Source organism: Gymnogyps californianus, chromosome 13 (genome assembly GCF_018139145.2).
Source record: "Gymnogyps californianus isolate 813 chromosome 13, ASM1813914v2, whole genome shotgun sequence".
NCBI lineage: Eukaryota > Metazoa > Chordata > Aves > Accipitriformes > Cathartidae > Gymnogyps > Gymnogyps californianus.
The window spans coordinates 10,855,752-10,880,020 of record NC_059483.1 but is presented as its reverse complement, the minus strand read 5'-3'; the positions used below and the strand labels follow the sequence as shown (position 1 = coordinate 10,880,020).

The following is a 24,269-nucleotide window of genomic DNA, read 5'->3' as shown; positions in this document are numbered from 1 at the left end:
AAGAATAGAGAAACAACACTGGGTGCAGAGGATGTGAAACATATTGAAGGTAAGACTGACACACCGATCTTGACAGGTAATATGTTCACCAGTACAGACTTCCACAAGTGATTTACCAAATAAAAATAGTGGAAAGAAAAATCAGACGTAAACCACAGGATGGTGTTGACGTAATGTTTGCCTTTTCTTTGCATTAGTCATGTTTTAAAATATTTGGAAAATGCTGTTGGTTGTTATGAGTAGGCTGAAAAGCTTTCTGTGGGCTTTCCAGCATATCACAATATTAATTTAAGCTTGAGGTCAGAATTAATCATTTTTGTCTCTTTCCCCTTTTTTTAACCACCCCACAACAGATACGTTACATTAAATGTTACAGCTCTGCCTGCAAGTAAATAAAGTCCTGTCAATCAGAGCTGTCAGTTGAAGTCCAAAATGTCTGCCCTACTGCTTCTACGTGAAAAAGGAAATCCCAGCAAGAGGTTGAAGAACAAAAAGGATAATGGGAAGGCTTTCTACGTGACAGCATGGGAAGAAGTAGTATTTTTGCCACGTTTTTGTTGTATTTCTGTGGTGCCATGTAAGGGAAGGGCACTAAGTCCTAGTCTGTGTCCTTAGCGGGCTTTATGAAGCTGTTTTTGCCCTTATTGGCTAAGATGAAATAGGGGAGACTTACATGTACAAATCCCAACCAAAGCTGTTTGATACTAAAGTTGCAGAGAACTATGTTGTTTTGATTGCTGTGTGTTTTAAGATAAGGTTTTGCTCTAATGCTGTAGTCTTAGCCGTAGTAATTAAACTTGTTTTCCCAAGGAAATCATGAAGAGAACCGCCTCAATTCCAAAGCATATTCTTAGTAATAGCTTCCCTGCAGTTGAGGCAGGAACGAAATCTAATTTTCAGCTTAATATTGATAATTTAAATGATAGAATGATATAGTGAAGTACAGTGATCTCTGAATTCATAGATACATGGCTTGAATGTCCTTATATGCCAGGTTCTTTCAGAAACGTACGGAAGTGCATTTATAGTGCGTACTATAGAGCATAATAAAGAATTGAACTCTAGTTACTGGTAAGATATGCTGGTTGTAAAGAATAAAGATACTTTTTATCTCCAGTTTCACCATACAGTTTAAACCAAGGAGCCTTCCTTCTAAGAAAATGTTCCTTATTAGAAAATCCAAAGCTTTCACAATAGACTTTGATCCTTACTGTAAAATGAAAGGAGGAGGAAAGCTTTCACACCGAAATGCTAATAATGTTCTCTTTGTTAGTGCCTTTGTATTGCATATTAAATGGATCTTTGCCTATCAGTCCAAGTTCTGCAGCTTTGTAGGCATCTGCCTTCCCATAATACAGTCATCTTTGGGCTGTGGTGGACTGTACTTTTTTTTTCAGCTGGGGAAGAATGCTGTTTATCCTTTGTAAAGTGTATCTGCCCTAAATGTGGGTGGACCACTCTGTTAAACTAAAAGCATGTGTTTGTTTTAGGTGCACTGTTAATATACCGTTTCTATTTTCTTAAATGGTGCAAACCAGAAGAGGCAGTGCAACACTGGGTTTATTGTATGAGCCATAACTACTCTTTAAACACCTAATGATTACATGATTGGGTTTTTACATTGTGGTTTGATAAATGGAATGCTTCTGTTGTATTCCAGCCTCTTCAACCTCTCCAGGAAAAAAAGGAATTAAAATCTAATTTGCTAGGAGAGACCTGTCCCTTTTAGGCAGAAAAAGAAATGCAGATCTTTCCTAGCAAATTATGCTGGACTTGTGCATTTTTATAGTCCTTTTGAAAGCATGATGACAAGGTCAATAGTCCAGTATACGTTTTCAAATTATTTGCAAGTTGCTGAATGGTAGGCCTTCTAGATTTTTTTATTTTTTTTTTAAATCTGCTTATTTTTATTCATACTTTCTAAGTCCGTTCAGTGGTGAGATGTCATTGCAGTGAGCTTCTGGGCATTCTGCCAAGTCTTCAGTATTGTCAGGATGCTGGATAAAGTACAAAGAAAAATGCTTGTCTGTGTTTCCTTGTAAAATTTTACAAGTAGCGTATAGCCTCAGAAGTAAGACCACTGTTATTAAAGTAAGAGCAGAACTAGATTAAAATAGGACTGACTCTCACTTTCTCCGATATCTGTACACCTAGTTAGAATGTAGAGTTCACTTTGACATGTAAGAACTGCAAATGTCCATGAATTAGTAAGAAAGTCTGAGCTAGAGCTGTAGGCTTTTGGCAGCCAAAGGCGTCTGTGTTTAATATTGTAAAATTGTGTAACAGTGTAACTGTTAAGATAAGTGAAGATAAGCCTTTTCTGAAGTATTAAAACTGAACAAAAATGGTTTGAAATTTTAGAAGCTCACCATTATCATTGCCTCTCTTACAATTGATCCTGTAGTTACAATGGCATGTTTGGCAGACCCTATGTGGTCCTATGCACTACAGTGTATGGTTTCCACAAATGTTCTCATGCTTTTTAAAAAAATCAGTTTGTGTATTTTTTAAAGTTGTTTTGATATCACAACTTGACATTCATTTGATTCAAATGTAGTAAGATATAGGAGCATATGGGGGAGGGGACTAAACATTTTTTGTTATAGAATATACTATGGTCAAGCTGATTGTTCATTTCCCAGGTTAATTTCTGTGTAAACGTGATTTCTCTGTATCGAAAAAGACCCCAAAATATAGATACTCGCTTGCAAATCTGACTTGAGGTGGGGTGAGTGCCACATGCCTTCTTGTACTCTTTTTTTTTTTAGCGTGTTTTGCTATATACATTGCATTGCAAAGAACAAAGCAATGTAGCTGCAGTATTTTTCCCCTGCATTTTAGAGAAGATGTTTGTAAATGAATCTGAATGGAGATTCTTATGCTTTGATAAGAATTGAAAGGAAATCTGTGTGCATGCTTTGGAGTGCTCGCTAGGCAAGATGATTTTCTATTGTAAGTTACGACTTTTTACGTGAGAGTTTGAGAACAGCCATGCTGTGCCTGCTCAGAGAATAGATAGGATTTAAGCCTCAGACACTATAACGGCATAAAAACAAAAGTGATTTTGTTTTTCCTGTAAGAAAATAAAATATAGAAGAAAGGAATTCAAACTTGATTTGATGTTCTCATGTAATTGCTTCTTTTTACTAATTTCATCTCTCTTTTTCTTCCAAGTTTGTGCTGAAGCTTTCAATCCAGATGAAGAGGAAGAAGATACAGAACAAAGGGTAAGAATGAGTGAATTGCATCATGCATGGTTCTCTGTACAGTTTGACAGGCAGATGTCTGTACGTCACCTTTTCCCTACCACTTGTGCGTTTCGTTCTGAGAGGCTGTGTGGTATGCTGACATTGACAAAGTGACATTGCTCTGAAATTTAGGGCCAATTTGTCTCATGCACTTTTTTAGTCACTATAGCTTTAATATAATTTTACTTCAAAGGACTCGAGAGCTGTGCTTAAGTCTACCATCTTTAAAATTTTGAATATTTTCCTTTCTTAATTCTCTTAAAGGCTTGTTGAGGCAATTCCTAGAGCATCGATGCTGTTGTGAAGAATTAGTTAAGCTTTACCACAGCTGTTTCTTCATGGCTGCTTAAAATTCCTCACATGCTTTTTACTGCCTTTCTTGTCAAAGCAGTTCTGCCTGGGTAGGAGAAATACTTTGTTGAAATATTTTGAGACTGTGGCCACCTGTTGTTCTATTGCTTTTGAAAGTTGGGAATTTCTAGGAATTGCAAGTCCAGATACTGTAATTGTATTTCTTTAGAGATGCTTTTATGTAAGCAAATCCTGTAGCCTGGCTGGTGAGGGTCAATGTTTTCTCTCTGGACTTCTGGTATTCCTTTTCAAGGATGCTGTCGTGGTTTAACCCCAGTCAGAAGCCAAGCACCACACAGCCGCTCCCTCGCTCCCCGTCCCCCTCCCCCTGCTCCCGGTGGGATGGGGAGGAGAATCGGGAAAGAAGGCAGAACTCATGGGTTGAGATAAGAACAGTTTAATAACTAAAGTAAAATATAAAAGTAACAATAATAATAATGAGATGTACTACTACTACTAGTAATGAAAAGGAATATAACAAAAAAAGGGGGGGGGGAAGGAAAAAAAACCAGTGATGCACAATGCAATTGCTCACCACCCGCTGACCAATGCCAGAGCCGCGATCCGCCCCTCCTGGCCAACTTCCCCCTGTTCATACACTGGGCATGACGTTCCATGGTATGGAATACCCCTTTGGCTAGTTCGGGTCAGCTGCCCCGGCTGTGCTCCCTCCCAGCTCCTTGCACACCTGCTTGCTGGCAGAGCATGGGAAACTGAAAAGTCCTTGACTTAGGATAAGCGCTACTTAGCAACAACTAAAACATCAGAGTGTTATCAACATTATTCTCACACTAAATCCAAAACACAGCACTGTAGCCGCTACTAAGAAGAGAGTTAACTGTCCCAGCTGAAACCAGGACAGATGCTTATGCTTCTGCAATGAAAATCTAAGTCTAATTTAATTTCTCTTAAAAAAAGAAGATACTTCATAAATAAGATGCTATAAAAAGAAAAGACGACTATGAGTGTGTCTGATCATCTAAATGTTTGTAAACCTGGATACATTTATTCCATCAAAAGTCTTAATTTTCCTGGCTGCTGATTCAATATTCAATTTGCCTTTAAAACAAGGATCTGAGATCTACTCAACTTTGGACAATGAATTTTTAGAAATGACTACTAATGTAACTGTTTTTTGGAATCCTTGTTATTCCAGAAATATAGTTAATGTGGTGAATGTGAGGTAATCAATATTTTTATATATGTTTTCATAATTAGCCCCCAACAAGCATATATATAAACATTTTTATGACACAGTGAGTGTTGGTTCCTTTAACCTGATGAGATGTTTATAATTGGAAAGAAGTAACAAAAAAAATCTTTCAAACAGCAAAGCTTTTATTTAAGTAATTTTGTTTGGGAAAAAAAAAAAGCTGCTTGGATAACTTCTGTTATTAGATGAGCTGAGATACATATGTATCATAAATCTTACAAACTACCTGTATGCCAACAATAAGTATATTGGGACTAATATAGCCAGAGTTTAGAAAGAAAACTGTTGACTTTTTCCTCTGTTCCAAACGCTCAAGCCTTGACTGCATCTGTGGCTGGGTTAGAAGGGAAGGGAAAGGAAAAGGCATCCTCTTCTTTCTTGTCTTTCTTGACTGTTATTTTGCATATGTTAATTGTCAGCATAATATATTTTTATGTCTCTTTCATTCTGTCTTGCATTGTATGTTTATATATAAATACTGTTTATGCAAACAACAAAAAAGAACTGTATACTTTGACACTCAAATTGTGTTCTCTGAAGTGAAGGTTCAGTCTGTAATCATATTTCTTTGTTGTCATGACAGTTTTGTTTTACTTTGTTTTAAAGGTAGTTCATCCAAAAACTGATGAACAGCGATGCAGACTGCAGGAAGCATGTAAAGATATCCTGCTCTTCAAAAACCTAGATCAGGTAATATCATTTTAAGGAAATCTTAACTGGAGTTGATGGTTTGTAGGTACAGGTAATAGCATAATCTAACAGTCCAGGCACTTGTTTGCCTTGTGATAGTTCATGAATTATTAATTATATGCAGGCTGGATTGGGACATGTGTTTGGAGATCAACAATCAATGAACAATACAAACAAATATGTCAAATTGTCAGTTACCATGATTGTCAGATCGTTCTCCCTGCAAATTAATTTTTTTTTTCTGTTAGAGAAAAGTTTGTGGGTTTTTTTTTTTTTATTCTTTTGCTTATCTTTCAATATGTGCTGTTGGGTACCATTACACCTGATATCCTTTTCCCTAGGAAACAGTTCATAATTTTGTGGGCAATTTAAAAAGGAAATTACTTACACAATTGTGATATTGAACACTATCCACATTTGCATGATTTCAGATTGCTGCACCTTTTTCTTAAATGCCAGTATGTCAGTAAATTTTCTGTAAATGAATGTAAAGTAATGTTTTTCAGGTTGTTCCTATTCTTACTCATTTTTATTGCTGAAGTTGGTTCTTAATTACTCATTGCCTCAGCATTGAGTTTTAATGATGAATGTCTCTATTGCTTGCACTTAGTAATCTTAATTGGTATGAATTTTTTTAATGAGGATCATAGGATAGTTCAGGAACAGACCTTTGGAGATCCTCTAATCCAGCCTCTGAGAGGCCATAGAATAAATGCATCTCATCTCTGGTCTGGTGTTTCCATGAAAACAGAACTGACATCTCTGCTACAGGTTGGGGAAGAATGAAAGCTGTAACACCAGCGATGGTCCCTGCAGCTTCATCATTGAGCTTTGCCTCAGATATGAAAGGATGGATGTGATAGCTTATGGTTTCAGAAATGCTGCTCAGCTTTCGTTGAAAACCAGGAAATTCTCCCAGTTCTTGGTTGCTGTACAAACCCCAAGAGACATTGAACTGCATTCTCAAAATAATTGTTGAAAGCTTTTGATTGCAGCAGGCTTGAGGAATTGACATTCTGTCAAAAAGTTTCCTTGAAAGCTGTCCTTTCCAAGACTGGCCTTTCACTGTTCTGGGATTCCTGTTGTCATTAAGCCTATTTACTTAAGACATTTTTAAGGTTCCTTTTGCAAGTAACCTGATTATGTACAGTAAAAAATGAAACAACATTCAGCAGCTCAAGGGGTGTGTACAAAATGTGATCACCATTCGAATTGAGTGGGCCAGTCTTTTAGCTTCCAGCAAAATCACCCAGAAACAAAAATTAATAACCAGTATATATTCAAAGATGACTTTGAAAAACAAATTTGAGCTGAGAAAGTGGGCTTGGAAAAATACTACTTCCTGGGAAAAGGTTTCTAAGCAGCTGAGAAGTAATGGAAATGATCTTAACTGCAAATGTTAAAGACTCAGGCTTTAAGATAGCACATGGCTGAAAAAGGTGACTGCAGTCCATACATTGATTGTAGGATGATAAAGGGCACTTAGCAGAGAGGGGAGGGCTTGCCTAGTAATGGGTATAAAGGGAGTATGGAACTTGCATCCTTTCACCCCTCCTCCCAATAATTTCTTTTTAACTCCCTTTGTATAATGTGATTGGTTTGGAAGGTTGGCTGTAGAATACACACTGAAAGGCAGAATGCATGGCTGCTGCTTCTGCTCAGTGTATGTTGTCTTTTAATAATCGTGATGAATGCTTTCAATTTAAAGCCCAAAATATGTTCTTTTACGTCTTAACCTCTAAAGAGTGTAATGTAAAACTGTTAAATACAAGCAAACAAACCCAACAACAACAGAACTGTGTAAAACCCCTTTAGGAGTAAATATGATTGTGTGACTCAAATGTCCTGGCCAAATTCATCCCTTTTCCACTGGTTGCATTTAGGTGAACTGTGCTGAATTTAGGCCCAGTGACTCAACAGCCCTTTTAAATGTCTTCACTTGCATGAATAGTTGCTGTAATACTTGGTATCAAACACAAGGGAGCCAGTGTGCAGTGGATCGCTTCTAGCAAGGTTCACGTTGAACTTTGGACTAAAATCAATTTATATTGTCACAGAGTTTAACCCTGAGATTTTGAGCATCCCCCATGATAAACCTGATTTATGTTTCAATATAAAGTGCTGGGGGAGTAGATAACTTCTCTCCTGTTAAAAGCTCTGTGTGATGTATCATGCGTAGGCTCCACAGTGTCTTAGAAATGAGTTTGTAGAATCCCAGTTACAACTGAATTTTGTACTGGGTGAGAGCAATGACTGTTATCTTTACCAGAAAGGCCTCTGAGCATGCTCAGTACCTATATTTAAACCAAGAGGGTTTTTTACAGTTCAGAAATTTGATGAAGCTTGTCCTTTTATTGACAGAAGAGCACAGTGTTTTATTTACTTAAAATGATAAGTCTTTGCCTCTTTATCCTCCAAATGAAGCATTATTGAGTTGCAGTATCTTTAAAAAGCTTTTAAAAATCTGCATTGCTTGTTTTCTGACAACTGTTACTTAAATGCGTGCTGTGAAATATGTGGTTAAAATAAATGGCTTTCATGCAATGATTGTTTGCTTAGTTTAAATATCGGGAGAGTTTTTAAAGACAAGAAGATAGGATTCCAGTGAAAAGATAGGCAATATTTTCAATATAGTGGTGCCTACAGATGCTGCAATGATTATTCCCAACTTAAGGAGTGCAGTAAATATTTGAAGTATATCTAGCAGAATGAAGACTAGTTTGCGTGTTCATGCAGTGTATTTTTAGAAACTCTGCTGTGACCTACATCTTCAACTTTGAACGTCTGGTCATTGAAAATGCAATGAAAGTCTATTGTTAATGGACTTCGGAATAACAAAGATGGTAAAGCAGCTCAGCGTTGTGGCGAGGCATTTACATGGCATCACCTCTACTGGCTTTCACAGCTTCCCTGCCTGTGGCTCCCTACAAAAAAAGTTTAGTCATGGCTCATCAGAGAAACCTAGCTTGAGTCTGCTGTGCAGACCGGCATTATCCCATTTTCTGTATGTGCTCCCCATCTGTACCTATCCGATCTTGTTTTGTGCTGGAATTGCTGGTTCTCTATGACACAGACTATCTAGGGAAATAACTCTGTTTGTATAGAGTCTTGTTCAGTACTGACTGCCCTGATCATGACTGGGGCTCTTAGATGATGACAGTATAAGTTACTCATAAATTGTGGTGCAGTTTCTAGACATACATACATATAATGAAATATATGTACTGTTGACATAAATCAGTATGTATCCATTGCAGTGAAGCTGTGTCAGATTATACCAAGTGAGAGGTTGCTGTACATGTGTGCTTTGGCACTGAAATGGTATGCGTAAGTTAAGCCATTTGGACATAAATTTGAGATAGTAGCTCTTCTGTAATGGAAGTACCTATGTTTGTCTGCATTGTTGAACTTATAAGCTGGAAACAAGTAAGGTGCTAGTGGAAATCAACATTTAATATCAGTATTACTTATATTTGCATACAGTAAAAATAATGCAATGCATGTTGCACTTCACTGTCCAGATCAAGTCAAATGAACTCACCCTTGTCCAGCAATAATGCTAAGGTGTATTTTCTGAGAGTTTTTCATTTTATAGGAGCAGCTGTCTCAGGTCCTTGATGCCATGTTTGAGAGGAAGGTGAAACCTCAGGAACATGTGATTGACCAAGGTGATGATGGAGACAACTTCTATGTCATTGAGCGGTAAGCAGCTGTGCCTTTGAAATTTAGAGTATGTTTCTTTTCAATTTCTTATAAATGGTGTGGAATGCTTACTGCAGGCCAGTTTCTGAAGGAAACTTACTTTCTGCAGTCATTGCCTCTTCCTTTGATCTTTTCATTTTCTCCTTTAGGCCCCCATTGACTTTTGGATCATTTGCCCAGGGGCAATCAAATTTGACAGAGGTGGACATTTCAAACCTGCTGGATTTTAACATATTCTGTGTGACTGCGTAGAAACTCAAATACCACTTTCTCCAAGGGAAGGGCCGCAGCATGAGCTTGCCTATGATTTGTTCAGTTTAGCTTTTGTGCCCATCAGCATATGCATAGCTTAAAACCAGCCATATTACATGCTGTCTCTAGACCAGGATATGTTTTTTTCTGAAGAAAGGAGGGGGAAAAGCAGCAAAAGAAACCATATGGTAAGGGAAGGGATAGAAGATTATTTTGGGGAAGGAGAATACGGGAAATAAAAATCCATGGTAGTGGCTACCATGGAACAACCTGGACTTTGTCCAATTAGTTTTGATCACTGACTTCAGAGAGACCTGTGGTTACTTTACTTCTGTGGGTCATGTGATTTGTATTTGCAGAGTTTAAGGTGCCATTTTGCATGAAGCAAATGCATGTGATAATTTTGTGGATCATATATATGTGTGCAACAGGCATATAATAGATACGTGTGTGCGTGCACATTTTGAGTATCTTTTACCCTTTTGGAAGAAATTCTGGCTAGTGTTACTTTTAATCACTGTATTTGAAGAAGAATTAAGGACACAGATTTATTTCCTCCTGTAAAACTGTAATATTAAACAGAACATTACTGACCAAATTATATATGTCTGTTGGAACACGATCTTAGGAAACTACTTTTTTGATGCACTGTTATCTTCCTTATCACTGAAATAATGGCACCATTAATATCGTATTAAATGCTTTCAAAGCAGTTCTTCAAGACAACGTGTTGCGTTTTCAGTTGTCATTTATGCTGTGTTTAAAGAATTTGCAACAGTATTTCTAGGTTAGAAATTGTTCATTTTAAATGATCCTTGTTCATTTTAAGGAAGTTCCCCTTTCTGATTAGTGGAAGTACAGAACATAAGGCTACCTCCAATATATTCTGACCATATGCCTGTTCCCCTGTCCTCTACCATACCATCCCATTAGCCTAAACCAGTGCTCCATTTCTACACTCAGTTATCTCCCTCAATTGCTCTGCCTCAGACCAATCTCATGTCTTTGGCTAGATAGGACAAGTTCCTTCTCTTGCCGTGTTCACTGGGGAGGTCAGGCTGTCCCAGATAAGAGTAAGGTACTGCAGATCAGAACTCATGGGAGCCAGAGCCACCAGCTCTGCAAAGATCAGATGTATGCAGAGCAGTGGTTTCTAATCCTGAGGAAACTTAAAACTCAGTTTGGGAGCCTCTCAAAAACATTAGATACCATCAGCCGATTTTAATTTTTTTCTGTGTGAGGCTTTTAACCTGTTGGTTACTAAAAAGCTCTTCCTGCTATGAGTTTTAACCTAAAGAAGTGAAGTGGAACCTTATCCTTGATATTCAGGTAAATGTTATTATGGTCTCTTTTCTACAGATGTGTAATGCTATTCCATAACGTTTTTTTCTATCAAGAGATAGTTGGGTTGGAAGACTTCAGGTTTTTAAGTTGTTGTTTTGTTTTACTCTCAAGGTATAATACACCAGTAACATAAGTATGTTACCAAAAGTATGTAGCAGAAAGGCTATACGGTGAGGGAAATTAAACTTGGTGTTGTCTAGCAATAGAGCATACCAGCCTTTGCTGTAAACACCAACTCGGCTGCAACTCTTATGTTGGCTATGCAGTTATTAGAAAGAATTCTACAGTTAGGAATTTTCTGTCCCCTTCTCTCCCTTTCCAGTCCTCCTCCCTTCCTGTCTTCCTCCACCTCCCACCCCCTCATTTTTTCATGCAAAAGAATAGTAGGATACTGGTGCTCATGGGAAGCTACAGTATTTCCACTTGCCTGCAAGTGCAAATTCAGAGGACTCTGTCTCTTTCGAGGCATCAGAAGGCATGTCTTGTTACTCTAAGATAAGTCATTAATGCCTAAATATCCCTGAGGATTAGTTTCTTCCTGTCTGAATGAACAGTGACTTTGTGTTGCAGATGTAACTCTTTAGTTTCTTGTCTGCATAGAAAAATAGGCTTTCTGGCACAGGTCTTTTTTTTCCAAAGTCTTCTGGTTGTAATACTTCCTCACCAGATCACTTTTGTCTGAGTGTCTTTTACCACGTGCAGAGGGGCAGCAGGCAGGACAGCTGCAACTTGAGGATGCAGCAGCTATTTAGTGCTTACTGCATGGATGGGAGAGCTAGGACAAATGTGTTGCATGGCTAAACATTAGTATGCTCATCACTGCTGAGGAGGCACCTGATGAGTGTCTGCTGATTGAGCAGTCATCGGTCGGGAGAGGCAGCATTGGCCTCTTGCCTCTTGGAACAGACTGATCCACAATCTTGCTGAGTTGCCGCCTTCTGCTTTTCCTCTTTTTTTTTTTTTTTTCTTCCCTTGGGGTTTTATATTTTTTCATGTCAGTATTTTTCTTTTGAGTCCTTGAGCTCCTAACGATTACCATCTCCGCAATTACACTTCGGTCTGTGTTTTTATTCTTCTCTTGCAGGGCTTTAGCTCACGGCCTGTCTCACAGCTCAGCAACAGTTTTCTCAATAAAGCTGAGCCAAGGTCACCCAGTGGTGCCTCACCAATTTAGTCCTTGGGCCACAGACAGCTGAATAACTTGGCTGAAGGTTATATCACTATAGTTATTTGGAAATAAATGGCACTAGTAAGTGACTTTCAGGCTGAGGGATGGGAAGAAGTTGTTGCGTTTGCTTAAGGTGCTCACAGATGGCTCTTCTAGATCAAAAAAAAGCTCTGAAGACTGTTGCCTCTGGTGCCTCTCAGAATCATTAAATAGATATTGTACATCACAAGAATTAGTGAAACTTTCCATCAACACTAATCCTTATTTAGTTTACTGTTAGCATGCTGTTGGTTGCTTTCTCTGTCTCCTAGGTGTGAGTAAGCAGTGGAGTGTAAAAAGTGTCTGGTAAGGTTGTTATGCAGTCTTCATGTACCTAGCTTCCTCCTTTAGCTTTCTGGGTGACAAAGAGAGACTAAATTTCTTGGATCTTCTGACATGTATGAATCTGGCCCATCTACTGTTGATCCAGTAGCCAAACTTTTCTCTGGGTCTGAAAGGCTTTAGTACAGTAGACCCTCAAGTCATTGTGCAAAGCTTCCTCACTTTGATGTATTTTAATTGTTTGTTTGATGCATGTAATGTCCACTTTGTGGAATCTCCTACAAATGAAGCTGGCATAAAGCTGTCCTGTAGTATGTATTTTTAGATGCAGCAGTGTTGAAAGATAACTAACAAACCCACGGCTGTCCATCAGCAATCCTGGAAGACCCTCTGCTGTTAATACTAGGCAGGTCTCACCAATGAGTCTGTTCCCATACTTGTTTACCATGAGAAGTTTCACCTACTGCCATTTCTGTTGATTCTTTTTTTCCTTATGTGCCTAATGATGTTCTGGGAGATAATACCATTCCTTCTGACAAAGATCTAAACTCCTAGGGAAAATTATATGCATGTTCAGCTGCTTAAAGCCAGGAAGGTGTTCCCTACCTGCTTTTCTCCAGGGCGTGATATATTTTGTAAAGTCTCTTAGGCCAGTGGCTAGTCCCTGAATGATCTCTGGTGCCGTAGCCAAGAATTAATCAAGCCTAGTCAAGCTATATTTTTAATTTTTTTTTTTTTAAGCCGTAAGCATAAGACAGTCCTGAGGGCGTTACAGATACTTGTTTGACTTTTAAAGGGCTACCTTTCTGTGCACAGCCTGTTTCTTCATATGCAGTTGCTGTGGTGCAGTTTGATTGAGATTTGTGTCTTGAGCTTTGACTCGCTGGACTTGTACCTGTACCTGCATCAGAGTAGTCTTTTGATTCTTAGTAAATTCTGGGATACTGTTCCCTTAACTTCATTATAATGTAGGAAGTGTGCCTCTTGGAGAACAGGGTAAGGAGGCCTTTCCAATTTAAACAGGTTACAGCTCCCTATGAATGACGTGCAAGGAAGCTTCTGGTACTTGAACACTTTCCTCTTGATCTGTTCAGAGATCCTGGCTAGATGACAGCAGTTTTAGAGAGCTTTTCTGTTTCTAGAAGTGAGCTATAACAGGGGGGAAAAAAAAGGAATTAAAAACCTTTTAGCTCGTTTGCTTTGATTTGAAGCCAGTGTGACTAGAGTGGAACCTGTAATGTACTGCAACACTGCTGGAAATTACTTACCCATGCTGCCTAAGCTGGTGCATCCTACAGTGTCACCTCAGCACACAGAGCTTTGTGAGAGTCAAACAGATGCTCTTCAAGTTCGAACATTGCATGCTGTAACCTGCGTTCTTCAGTAGCCACACCTCCATGAAAATGGTGATTAAATTGTTTGGTTCAACTGTCAGCATGCTCGGAGCTGCAGCATGGTGTGAAGTTGAACTGAGTGATAAAAGTTTTGGTCATAAGGGAGCTATTAGACAAATACCAGGTGAGAAATGGTTGCCTCTGAAGATCTCTGTGCTATAGTGTAAAGATGTGGCATGTATAACATTCCTGAACTAGCTTTAAATCCTCCAGCTTGAGGATCAGTATGTGCTGCTCATAGTAAGATTGGTCAGTTTGCACTGCAAAACTAACACAGTATCTTAGGTACGTAAAGAAAGGCCCTTTCTGTGATCTGTGTGCTTCTGTGGCATCACTGTCGTCCATACAAGAGCTGGATAGTTTGAATCTAGCGTGGGCATATGCAGATAGAAGCTACAATTGCATCTTGAGGTTACGATAGACATACCCTTAAGCTGGAGTTGAGGCAAAAACCGTAGGAGCAGGTGAGCAGTTGGATTGAGTGTATCCCAAAGGTACTGCAGTAATGCTGTCACTGAGGAAACGGGTATAGATGGATCCAAGTCACTCTAAAGAGGCCTCACTGGATAACATGCATGCTGTGAAAAGACACATACTGTTAAAGATGATGAAACTACCTACCACCCTGGCCAGAACACTTAAAATAGCAATGTCAAAATACTACGCAGAGGAAACCAAGTAGATCCTGACCAGATCTATCAGGAATGAAATACTTTGTTAAGAGAGAACTGTTGTGAAAATAGTGTAGATAGAAGCAGCTTAGTATCAGGCAATTGGAAAGCTCAATAAAGCATGTTCCATCTTACCCAGCAATAAGAGGACTATTTGTATAACAGCAAAAAGCTGTTTTTATGATTTGTACTGGAACATTGTCTAATAAAAAGCATCTATTCCATTGTTTTCCAGGGGATTGTATGATATTGTTGTAGCAAAAGACAACCAGTCACGCTGCGTGGGCCGCTATGATAATCATGGCAGTTTTGGGGAACTGGCGTTGATGTACAACACTCCTAGAGCTGCCACCATTGTTGCCACAACAGAAGGAGCCCTTTGGGGACTGGTAAGGAAAGGACGTTGCTCTCATGTGCATATTTTAAACATTAACTCACCATGTCCAGTGCTTCTCTTGGTATGGCTCCTTGTGCTAATAGCTATTTTATCATGATCAGTTATCTCACCTCCTGGAATGAAGATCCATTGTGCAAATCTTTTTGGCCACCTTTCTAGAACAACTTGTCTGTAAAAACTGTATCACTAGTTTTATCTGTCCCTTTATTATTTTGCATTTGCTGTAATTGTGGCTTTTGTTAGGGGGGAAAAAAATCCCTGTTTTTGTTTTCGTCCTGCAGAGGACAGTGGAGACATTAATGCATGTATTTTATGGGAGGGGGAAACAATATCTAAATTATGTTCTTTATTTTCAACTCACCTTCCTACCATTTTGTCTGCTTTAAGGGGAACGGGAAGGTGTTAAATATCTTCTTGAGGATGTCAATAATTTGAAGAGCTAGGAAAACTGCCAAAAGCTTTGTTTTCCTTCAAAATAAACTGTCATGATGTTTCTGGTCCCTTTGTGTTACCCTGGAAGAGGTTCTCAGGTCAGCATGACCTATGAGATACCAAGCTAAAGGATGGTGTTGCTTTGTCTCTAGCCCAGCAGTGTTGAATGTGAAGCTGTAGACATTAGTTTCCTTTTTTAGTTCTTTTCTCTGTACTATTTGGATAGGGTTATTTTCACAGTGCTCTCTTACTCATCTGTGAGGGCTCACATAATAAGCAGATTGTGTGATCAACGAAGCCTTCGAAGCGAGAAGTGTTATATGCTTTCTGTGTGCACTGGGTTCCTCGGCAACTATCACTGGGGGTTCACCATGTGTTGTGACCTTGATTACAGGACTGATAAGCAGCTACACATGGCGTGCTTATGCAATCTCTGCGCTTGCTGAGAGAACTGACTTTTGACTTCCCTTCTCTTTGTGAGCTGAAAGAAAAGATTTTGGTAAATCAACCAGGGAGTAATGTCAGAGTCTAATTTCTTGAACAAGATGGAATGAAGCAGCTACCTACAAACTGAGCTCATTCATAAAAGGGAGAAAGTGAGAAGATGATTCTTTGTTCCAGTTTGCCTTTGAAAAGAACTGCACAAATTGGGTTAATTTTGGGTTTGTTTTTTCTGTGATTACATTCACTTAATTAGCAAGGTGTAGTTGAAGGGGACCTCTTGCTAGTCATCTGTCCTGTGGATATTTTATTAACTAAGGCTGCATTTTCCTGCCTAAAACTTTGGTTATTTCTTCCAGTTATTCTGTTGTTGCCATGTCTTATTGAACTGTTTTGTACCAAATGTAATTTAAACATATTTTTATTAGTCTGCTAAAGCTCATGGGTCATCTGCTGTTTAGGAAATGTGGATTACTCCTGCCGCACTGCAGACTTAGGCCAACAAAAGCCTGGAAGGCTCAGGCACAAAGCAGTTATTAAACGTGGGTCTCTTCTGGAGCAAAGAAATGTCCTCAGCCTTTGCTACTGAACGTGTCTGGGGAAAACCTCACCATCACACACGCTTCCTTCACTGCTCTGCCTTTTTTGTTCAAATACTGCTGCTTCTCCTCCCTCACTGATACTCTCAAACAAATGAATTCTGAGGGTTTTTTTATGGTTTTGCAATTACCCTGACAGTTTCTGCACCTTTCTGCTTCTCCAAACATGTACATTTGAAAAGACTTCTACCACTGGAGAATTTATTTAAAAAAATAAAAATAAAACAATCCCACATGCTTTATCATCTCTTGTTCTCCTTTGGATAACAGTAATACCATTCTTCCCTTCGTCTTTCACCTCCTTCAACTTTTATATGCCACTAGTGTCACCTGTATCAGTCATTGTTTCAAGTTACAAGTATTTGCAGCCTACATCCTGTAAAACTGTTCACTTACTTGAAAATACCTCTTCACCTCAAAATGTCGCTGCTAAGATCTCACTTGATGTTTTCAGAAAATGAGGTCCGGAGGAATGGCTCTCAGGACTTTGGATGTTTCTGCTAATTGTGGTATATGTAAACTTAAAAGATTTTTTGGTACCATTTTCCTAATCAAATTTCTGCTCCTTTCCTCTGACTTTTTTTGATTTTTACACTTATGGCCTCATGTTGTGTAAGGTATATGCTGCAACTCTCGTTCTGCTTATAATTTAGTGCTGATCCTAACAGGGAACCATGGGCATTATTGTCATGCAAACACTTAACAAAAATACCTGGTGGGCAAGTGCCCTTCCCCTTAGCCTGGACGTGCTGTTTAGTTTCAGCTCTCTTGTGGCCTTTCTCATCGGTGTTTGCCAGTAGTTGAGCCCTGGCTTTTCTGTGTGGAAATAAAGAGCATTTTGTTAAGATCTCGGACAATAAACTCTCAAATATGTCTGCCGTTGCAGGTACTGAGACGGGAGCTGTGGTTAACTGGGCGAGCTTGCCTTCACTCGGGCACGTAGTGCCGCCCAGCGGCCACGGAACCTGCACATCACTAGCTGCTGCCTGGGGAAAAGATCAGAGCAGGAGGGGCGGCGGGGGGGGTGGGAATCTTGCCCAGTATTTGGGCTTCAAAAACAAACCAAACAATTTTTCCATCAGGCAGGTGCTTATGGTACGCATGGACAGCTGGCAATTAGGAAGTAGTCATTGCAAAAAGCTCGCTGTCGGATCCTGGAAGGTGGAGGAGTGAATCAAGCCTGTTGCTGTTTGATATTCTGTTCCTGATCTATTTGAGACCAGTATAAATCTCCAACCTACTTTTGAAATCTGTGACTCAAATAAGTGTTGGAAATTCCAATTTCCAATGACTTCAGCAAGAAGAGCGTAACTTCTTCATTGTATGTGGAAGCATGAAAGATATATTAAGACAGCCAAACAAACCCCAGAAACTCAACCCTGAAAAACAGTACAAGATAGACTAAAAAAGGAATTCTTAAATGCTTCTCTGAGAAGGACCAGGTCTTACAGTTCCCTGGTTTTAGTTTGTTATTGCAACAAGTACTCTCACAAGAGCTGTTACAATCACCATTGTGATGGATATGGTATCATTGTAAAAGCTGGCTTCTCAAAGCCAGTGTTTGTTGCAAATACTAGTTCATGTTTGTCAGTTCTTTAAACAGGGAGCATTTTAGTGAAGAGGAATAATGTATTTCTCTGTGCTGTTTCTTGCAGGATCGAGTGACATTCAGAAGAATTATATTGAAAAACAATGCAAAGAAGAGGAAGACGTATGAATTATTTATTGAGTCTGTGCCCCTTCTTAAATCCTTGGAGGTAAAGCCTCAGACATCTGCATCAAATTTTTGCATTAGCATTAGCTCTGCAGTCAGTGTTTCTGCTATATCAGAAATCTGTGTCCTTTTTGCTTAGAACAAAATTTGAAGAGCTGCTTTGGTATCACATTTACTGTACAACTTAATTTGCATTGTTGAAGTTGTACACTGGGGTTTTTTCATATCCTTTATTCACAGTAAGCGATTTGCTGATTTTTATCTCAGTCTGTGTAAAGATTTTAAAAAATCACAAAAAACCACAAAACAAAAAACATCTATAAATATGTCAGAGAACAGGTATTAAAGTGAAAATGGGAACTCAGGGCTGTGGTTTACTTTGAGTGTGTGATATTGAAGTAATGATACAATCATTGGGATATTTGGCCTTTATCAGCCATGAATGATTTTAAATTTGAGACAAAGATGTGAGTCGTAGTAGGTCTTGCTTTAACCTTAACCGATATTCAGGAGTTAAACTAAGAACAGGCTAACAGGAAGCACTGCTACCTGGGAACAAAATGACAGATGTCATGTTGATGTGTGTGGTGCGTGACTTTAGGAACAATGTGTAAATTGTCACTTCTAAGCTATTGATTCAGCCTGTATCTTCAGAGGGCTTTTGGAGCCATACCAAACTGCTTTGAAATTAGTATGTGTCTGTCTTTGCCTTACACCATAACTTAGCTTTTCTTTGTTTTCTCATCATAAGAATATTTTTCAGCATTAATCTTTAGTATTTGAGAAGAGCTTTTAATCTCTTTGAGAGAAGATTACAAAATTGCAAAGTATCGTTAGGTGTGAATAGCAACCTCTAGTATATATTATTTTGGACGTACGTTGGTAGCTGTGGAAGGGGTAAATTGCACACCACCTTCTCCCTTAGTGCCTGGCTTAAACTAGTTCCATCAATGTGACTTTTTTTGAGCACAAAAATGACTCATAAATATTTAAAGATATAGAAAAATAGCTCATTAGCACTGGATGGCTTTTTGCATGACACACTGCAGTTGAATCATGCGTGGATCAGAATTAAGTTTCTCAGACATGGGCTAGATAAAGGTGCATTTGTGGAATGAATGGATTACAACTGAATCATCTGTTGAGTTATTAATTTTAACTGTAGGATTTTCTCCCTTAATATGTTTTTTACACTGTTCTGAAGCAATAAATTGTTTTCTGGTGTTCTAGATGGGCAGTGGGAAACATTGGAGATTAATTTAACTGTTCTTTCTCCCTTCCTGTTTATGAAGACTCAGGCATACTTCATTGCATGTCAGATTAGTACCTCTTGCCCTTGCTGCTGGGCATCCTGTTGCAGTGCCTGCTTACAATTTAGAGCCGGTATCCTTTTCATATCCCCTTCCTCTCTCCACTCTAGGAATGAGTTCTGGGACACAAAAAACCCCCACTTATTCAAGTATATGCTGATTAAAATGTTTTGAAAATGTGTTGCTGGTGTTTCTCATTGAAGTTTGATCTTACGAAGTTTATGACATTTCTCTGAGTGTGTTCTTCAAATTTCAGCTGAATCTTAGAGGAAGTGATTTTTTTTTTTCTTTCTTTAAACCAGCCAAATCAGTTATTTATTAACTTTGGGGGTAAGAAAAGCACACAAATGGGACACTAGACAATTTTCTTTCCCTGTTGATTATGGTAGTCTTGAAAGCTGTGGTGCAGTACAACAGCGTCATTGTAGGGGCTGTATTTTTCAGTACCCAGATACCGCATGTTTGTGTGTCTAGGGAATGCCTCTTCCTTTCAGGGCTACAAAGTTTACCAGAGATATACTATAATAGATGATTATGTTTAATTTTCCTCTTTGTTCCAGGCATCAGAGCGAATGAAGATAGTGGATGTTATAGGGGAGAAAGTGTATCAAAATGGGGAACGTATCATTTCTCAGGTACTGGAAGTCTAAATTTCTCTTTATCATTCTCCTTTCTCCTTTCTCGGCTTCTTTTTTCCTGTTTGGAATTGACTTACAGAATCCTGTTACTTGGACCAACTTTGCACTTATTCTTTTAATACTTCCAATTTATTTAACCACTTCTTGAATGTTGGGGGAACAGGCAGTACATCTTTTGCTACAAATTTATTCTATTACTTTAGCTTCTGGGTTTTTCTTCTCTCATCTGTTTGTTTTTTATAAATGGTCTTTGCAAGGTTTCGAGAGGAGTATGCCTTAAGAAGCTGAAATCAAATATCTGTCTATGCAATTTTCCATGAAAGCCCCCAGCTAGAGTTTTCATCGGCACCTATGACCAGATTAAACAAGGAGTCACAAGCATGTAGTAAAGGCGTCTCTAATTCCTAGGTCTGACTAAATAACAAAACCAAACAATTCAATAGAGTATGATTTGGATGAAAGTAAATGAAGTAATTGTGAATATTTCACTAGTGGGACCCAACTCAGTTAACTATTCTAAGAAACTATCAGGGTTAATTAAAACCACTGCTTTTCCTGATGCTCTTAAAAGGAGTATTTCAATGGTGGAGTAGTCTAGCTTCAATTGACAGCCTTTGGTTGTTGCTGTATGTTTTGTCTGCTGTAATAGATCAAGGCCAGAGTGGTGGAACATGAAGCTGGACAAACTCAAGCTAAAGCTGTGGGATTTTTTTGGGTGTGACACAAATAACTTTTTGGAACACTGTTACTGATGAAACACTGGCATTTTGCATCAAGTTTAGCTCAGGGCTGATTTGTTTGTTGCAAAAGTGCTCTAGTTCAAGTAGAAGTTAATGCAAGAAAGTCCTTGGCTTACCTGAAATTGCAGGCTTTTGATCACAACCGTTGTCTTATTTTATAAACAGAATGTGACTCTTTGATAATGTCTTGAATAATTAATCTTAATTACCTTGAATGTCAGATAACTGAATGCAGGAAACCTTAGTTTGCTGATAACCAAATACTGCCAAATTACTTCTCTCCAAAAATACCCTCAATTTTGTAAGTTGAAAATCTTGTTGCTTTAAGACCCTGAGAAAACTGAACTCATGGCAAAATCAAAGCTTATAAATCAAGTCTCAAAACTGGGAACCCATGCAATCAGTGATCCAATTACGCAGTTGGTTTTAATCTTTTGTAATAACTGAATTAAGGACAAGGATGTAATTACCCTTAAAAGGAGGATTAATAGTCTGGATAGGTCTGGGTAATGGTAATACACTGCTAAAGATGATGAAATTTTATGCTTGGAAAAGATGTGATAGCTCTTACATTACAGCAGTTGCATCAATACCATGAACCCCTTTTCTCTTGTGGATAATTTTACATTTTAATGATCTTTCTGGAATTTGACCCTTCAGTTAAGGGCAGTATGCTTTAAAGCACTTTAAAATTGTTAGTGCCGGTGTTACGAGGATGTCTCCCACTCGGTTTGTTTTCATTCTTTTAAAGAAATAAGTACTCTTTCAGTACTTACTCTTTCAGAAGTGTGCGGAGTGTATTAGTTCATGTTGTGATAGATGGCAACAGTGAATGAAAAGCTTTGTGCTGGATGGTTTATGACCATCCCCAGGAAGCTTAGCTAAGAGCCTGATTTCTTCGTTAACTCCATGTTTAAATCTTGCATCATCTTCTCCCAGCCCATGTTTCATACTCAAGTTGTAATCATCTCTCTCCGTCCTTCCCATCACATTGATAGTCTCCTTGCCCACTTGACTTAATGTCAGATTTATCTCTCTCCTCACATTTTCACAGTTTTTTTTTTTGCTGAGCTGCTCCCATTCCCTTATCAGTTCCTTATCCAGCGTCTGTCTCCCTGAAGCCTTTAGTCCCTTTGCTTCTGATTCATAGCAGGAGGCGTGTGCCAGCTCTGCGCTCTGACTTCCAGTCCTATACCAAGCCCACAAGGGTTGGTATAGAGAGGGAAAGTCCTCTCTGTCACAGCTAAAACTTTCAAAATATTAAGTCCTGGCGAAGCTCTCCAGAGCAGATGTAAACTACAATCTGTTGAAGGTCTGCAACCTGATGCGGTTTAGATAGATGTGAAAAAGGTTCTAGAAACTCTCACAGAATCACAGAATGGTTCAGGTTGGAAGGGACCTCTGGAGATCGTCTTGTCCAACCCCCCTGCTCAAGCAGGGCCACCTAGAGCCGGCTGCCCAGTACCATGTCCAGACGGCTTTTGAATATCCCAAAGGATGGAGACTTCGGAACCTCTCTGGGCAACCTGTGTCAATGCTTGGTCACCCTCACAGTGACTTTTTCATAGAAACAGCTGAATTTGACTAAACCAAAATTTTTTCATGCTCAGTTATTCAACAACACCTTGTGATATCTTTCTAGAACTCGATATAAAATGGCTATCAATTTTTATTTTCTCCCACTTGCCCTTTGTGACTTATTTTCCTTTAATGGCATGATGCTATAGAGTGCTTTATTCCTTACCGTTCTCACTGTCTTTACACAGCCGTTGCATCATTCCTCATGTAGCTGGCTTGCATTGTGAACTTGGTTTTCTGTAAACTATCCTCCTCTTACTTTCTGTGCTCATGCTCCTCCAATACAGCTATTCTGGGTTCTGCTGATCTCCCACTATTTTACCCTGGATTGACTGAGCTCATACTTAGTTTAATGGATCCTTCTTCCTACTGACATCTAGAAATGTGGTCACTAAATTGGTGTTTTATTAAAACTTGCTTCTGGAAATTCTAGGCCCTGCTTAGTTTCACTCCCTATTGGATACTTCCGTGAGGATCACAAGATTTGCACTTCAGTGATTTTGCTACATATCATCAATGTCCTTTTGCTTTTTCCTTTCCACCTGCCCTCTCACTGAATGATGTGTACTAATAGTTCTTTCCCCTGTGGGTTCCTCTGATATATTACCTAACCAGTCACCTTTTAATGTTAAGAGTTTGAATGTTTGTCAATTCTAGCAGATTTCTGCACAAGGCCTAGTTCAGAGTGAATGCTTTAATACCATTTATACGTACTTTTACAGTAAGCTAAAAAATAATTTGTTTTACCTTTTCCTCTTCACAGGGCGATAAAGCAGATTGTTTTTACATTGTAGAATCTGGTGAAGTAAAAATCTTGATTAAAAGCAAGGTGAGTTCAAATTGGGTGATTAGGCTTGAGGTCAATCCCTGATTTGATTGATTAATACAAGTGGTGTGAAAAAGCCTACCCTGAGTTATTTTAAGATATTATTTTATGATATTTATCATTGCCACTCATGTGATGTAGGTTGTAAATCCCCATACCTGTTCTGAAGTGGCCAGAAGCCACTTTACTGAAGTTGGAAAGTCTTTTGCTTGTATCTGCTCCTCTGCAAACTGACCTGATATACTCTGCTTGGCCTTAAGGGTGGAGATGAAGCTTTTCTTCTAGGATTACAGAAAACTGCAACTTACAAAACCTGGGGTCTATTATCTCTAGTGACATACTAGATGTTGGCATTTGAACGGATCTCTGTACAGTCTGAAGCAGCCTTAGGGAACAACACGTTGTGCGTGATAAAACCTGCATTAGGTTAATGTAAGAGCAGTTCCCAAAGCTGTAACAGTAAATATCTGCCAGTCTCAAAACTTGTGGGCTGACATACACTTTTCTTACCAAACTTCTAATTGAACATGCTGTTAAGGTGTTTTACCAGTACAGAGTGTGACTTGGGAATTGCTAATTTAAAAGGCCTAAACCAATGAGCTGTTGCACATCTGTAAGATATCTGGGATTAACTGCAGCCTCATACTTTTAATTATGCAAATAATTAAAATGTACTGTTTAACAGACTATGACGAGTAAAGAAGCTAACCAAGAAGTGGAGATTGCCCGGTGTCACAGAGGGCAGTATTTCGGAGAGCTTGCACTCGTTACCAACAAACCCAGAGCAGCCTCTGCCTATGCTGTTGGGGAGGTCAAATGTTTAGGTAAGCAGATGTTCTGTGTTTCTAGTCACCCTTTTCTAGTCTTTGCTTGTTTTGTGGACCATGCCTGAGTGAGCAGCTATTCAAAACCTAGCAGCCTTTTGGTAACTGGCGGTCAGACACGAGAAGCTAGGAGCATGGGCTGGAGTGGATCTCCACGTTGAAGTTTGAGAAGCACCACTGCTTCCTTCCAGCAGATTCTGTTTTTTCTGCTTGTGTGGCCTGTACTCTTTGAAGGGGTAAGTAGCATCAGCTTCTTGTCTACAGCTTGTTTGTCACACACAGCTTTCAGGTGATCTTTTAATGCCAGTGTGGTGTGTGTTTGGCTTCTGTATTTATCCTTGAGGTCAGGTGTGTATTTCATTAATCTTGTTTCTCCAAATAACAGTACAGAGGGAAATCAGAAATATGATTTCTGT

General features: G+C 39.0%; 1 protein-coding gene across 1 annotated transcript in view; it reads left to right on the top strand.

Moving 5' to 3' along the window:
* PRKAR2A (protein kinase cAMP-dependent type II regulatory subunit alpha) overlaps positions 1-24,269 on the top strand; it is a 68,540-nt gene that overhangs the window by 40,533 nt on the left and 3,738 nt on the right. Inside the window, exons 3-10 of the mRNA XM_050904527.1 lie at positions 3,175-3,227; positions 5,419-5,502; positions 9,098-9,204; positions 14,590-14,743; positions 17,879-17,980; positions 19,808-19,882; positions 22,967-23,032; positions 23,715-23,853. Coding sequence (XP_050760484.1) covers positions 3,175-3,227; positions 5,419-5,502; positions 9,098-9,204; positions 14,590-14,743; positions 17,879-17,980; positions 19,808-19,882; positions 22,967-23,032; positions 23,715-23,853 — 780 coding nt within the window. The remainder of the gene's footprint in view (positions 1-3,174; positions 3,228-5,418; positions 5,503-9,097; positions 9,205-14,589; positions 14,744-17,878; positions 17,981-19,807; positions 19,883-22,966; positions 23,033-23,714; positions 23,854-24,269) is intronic.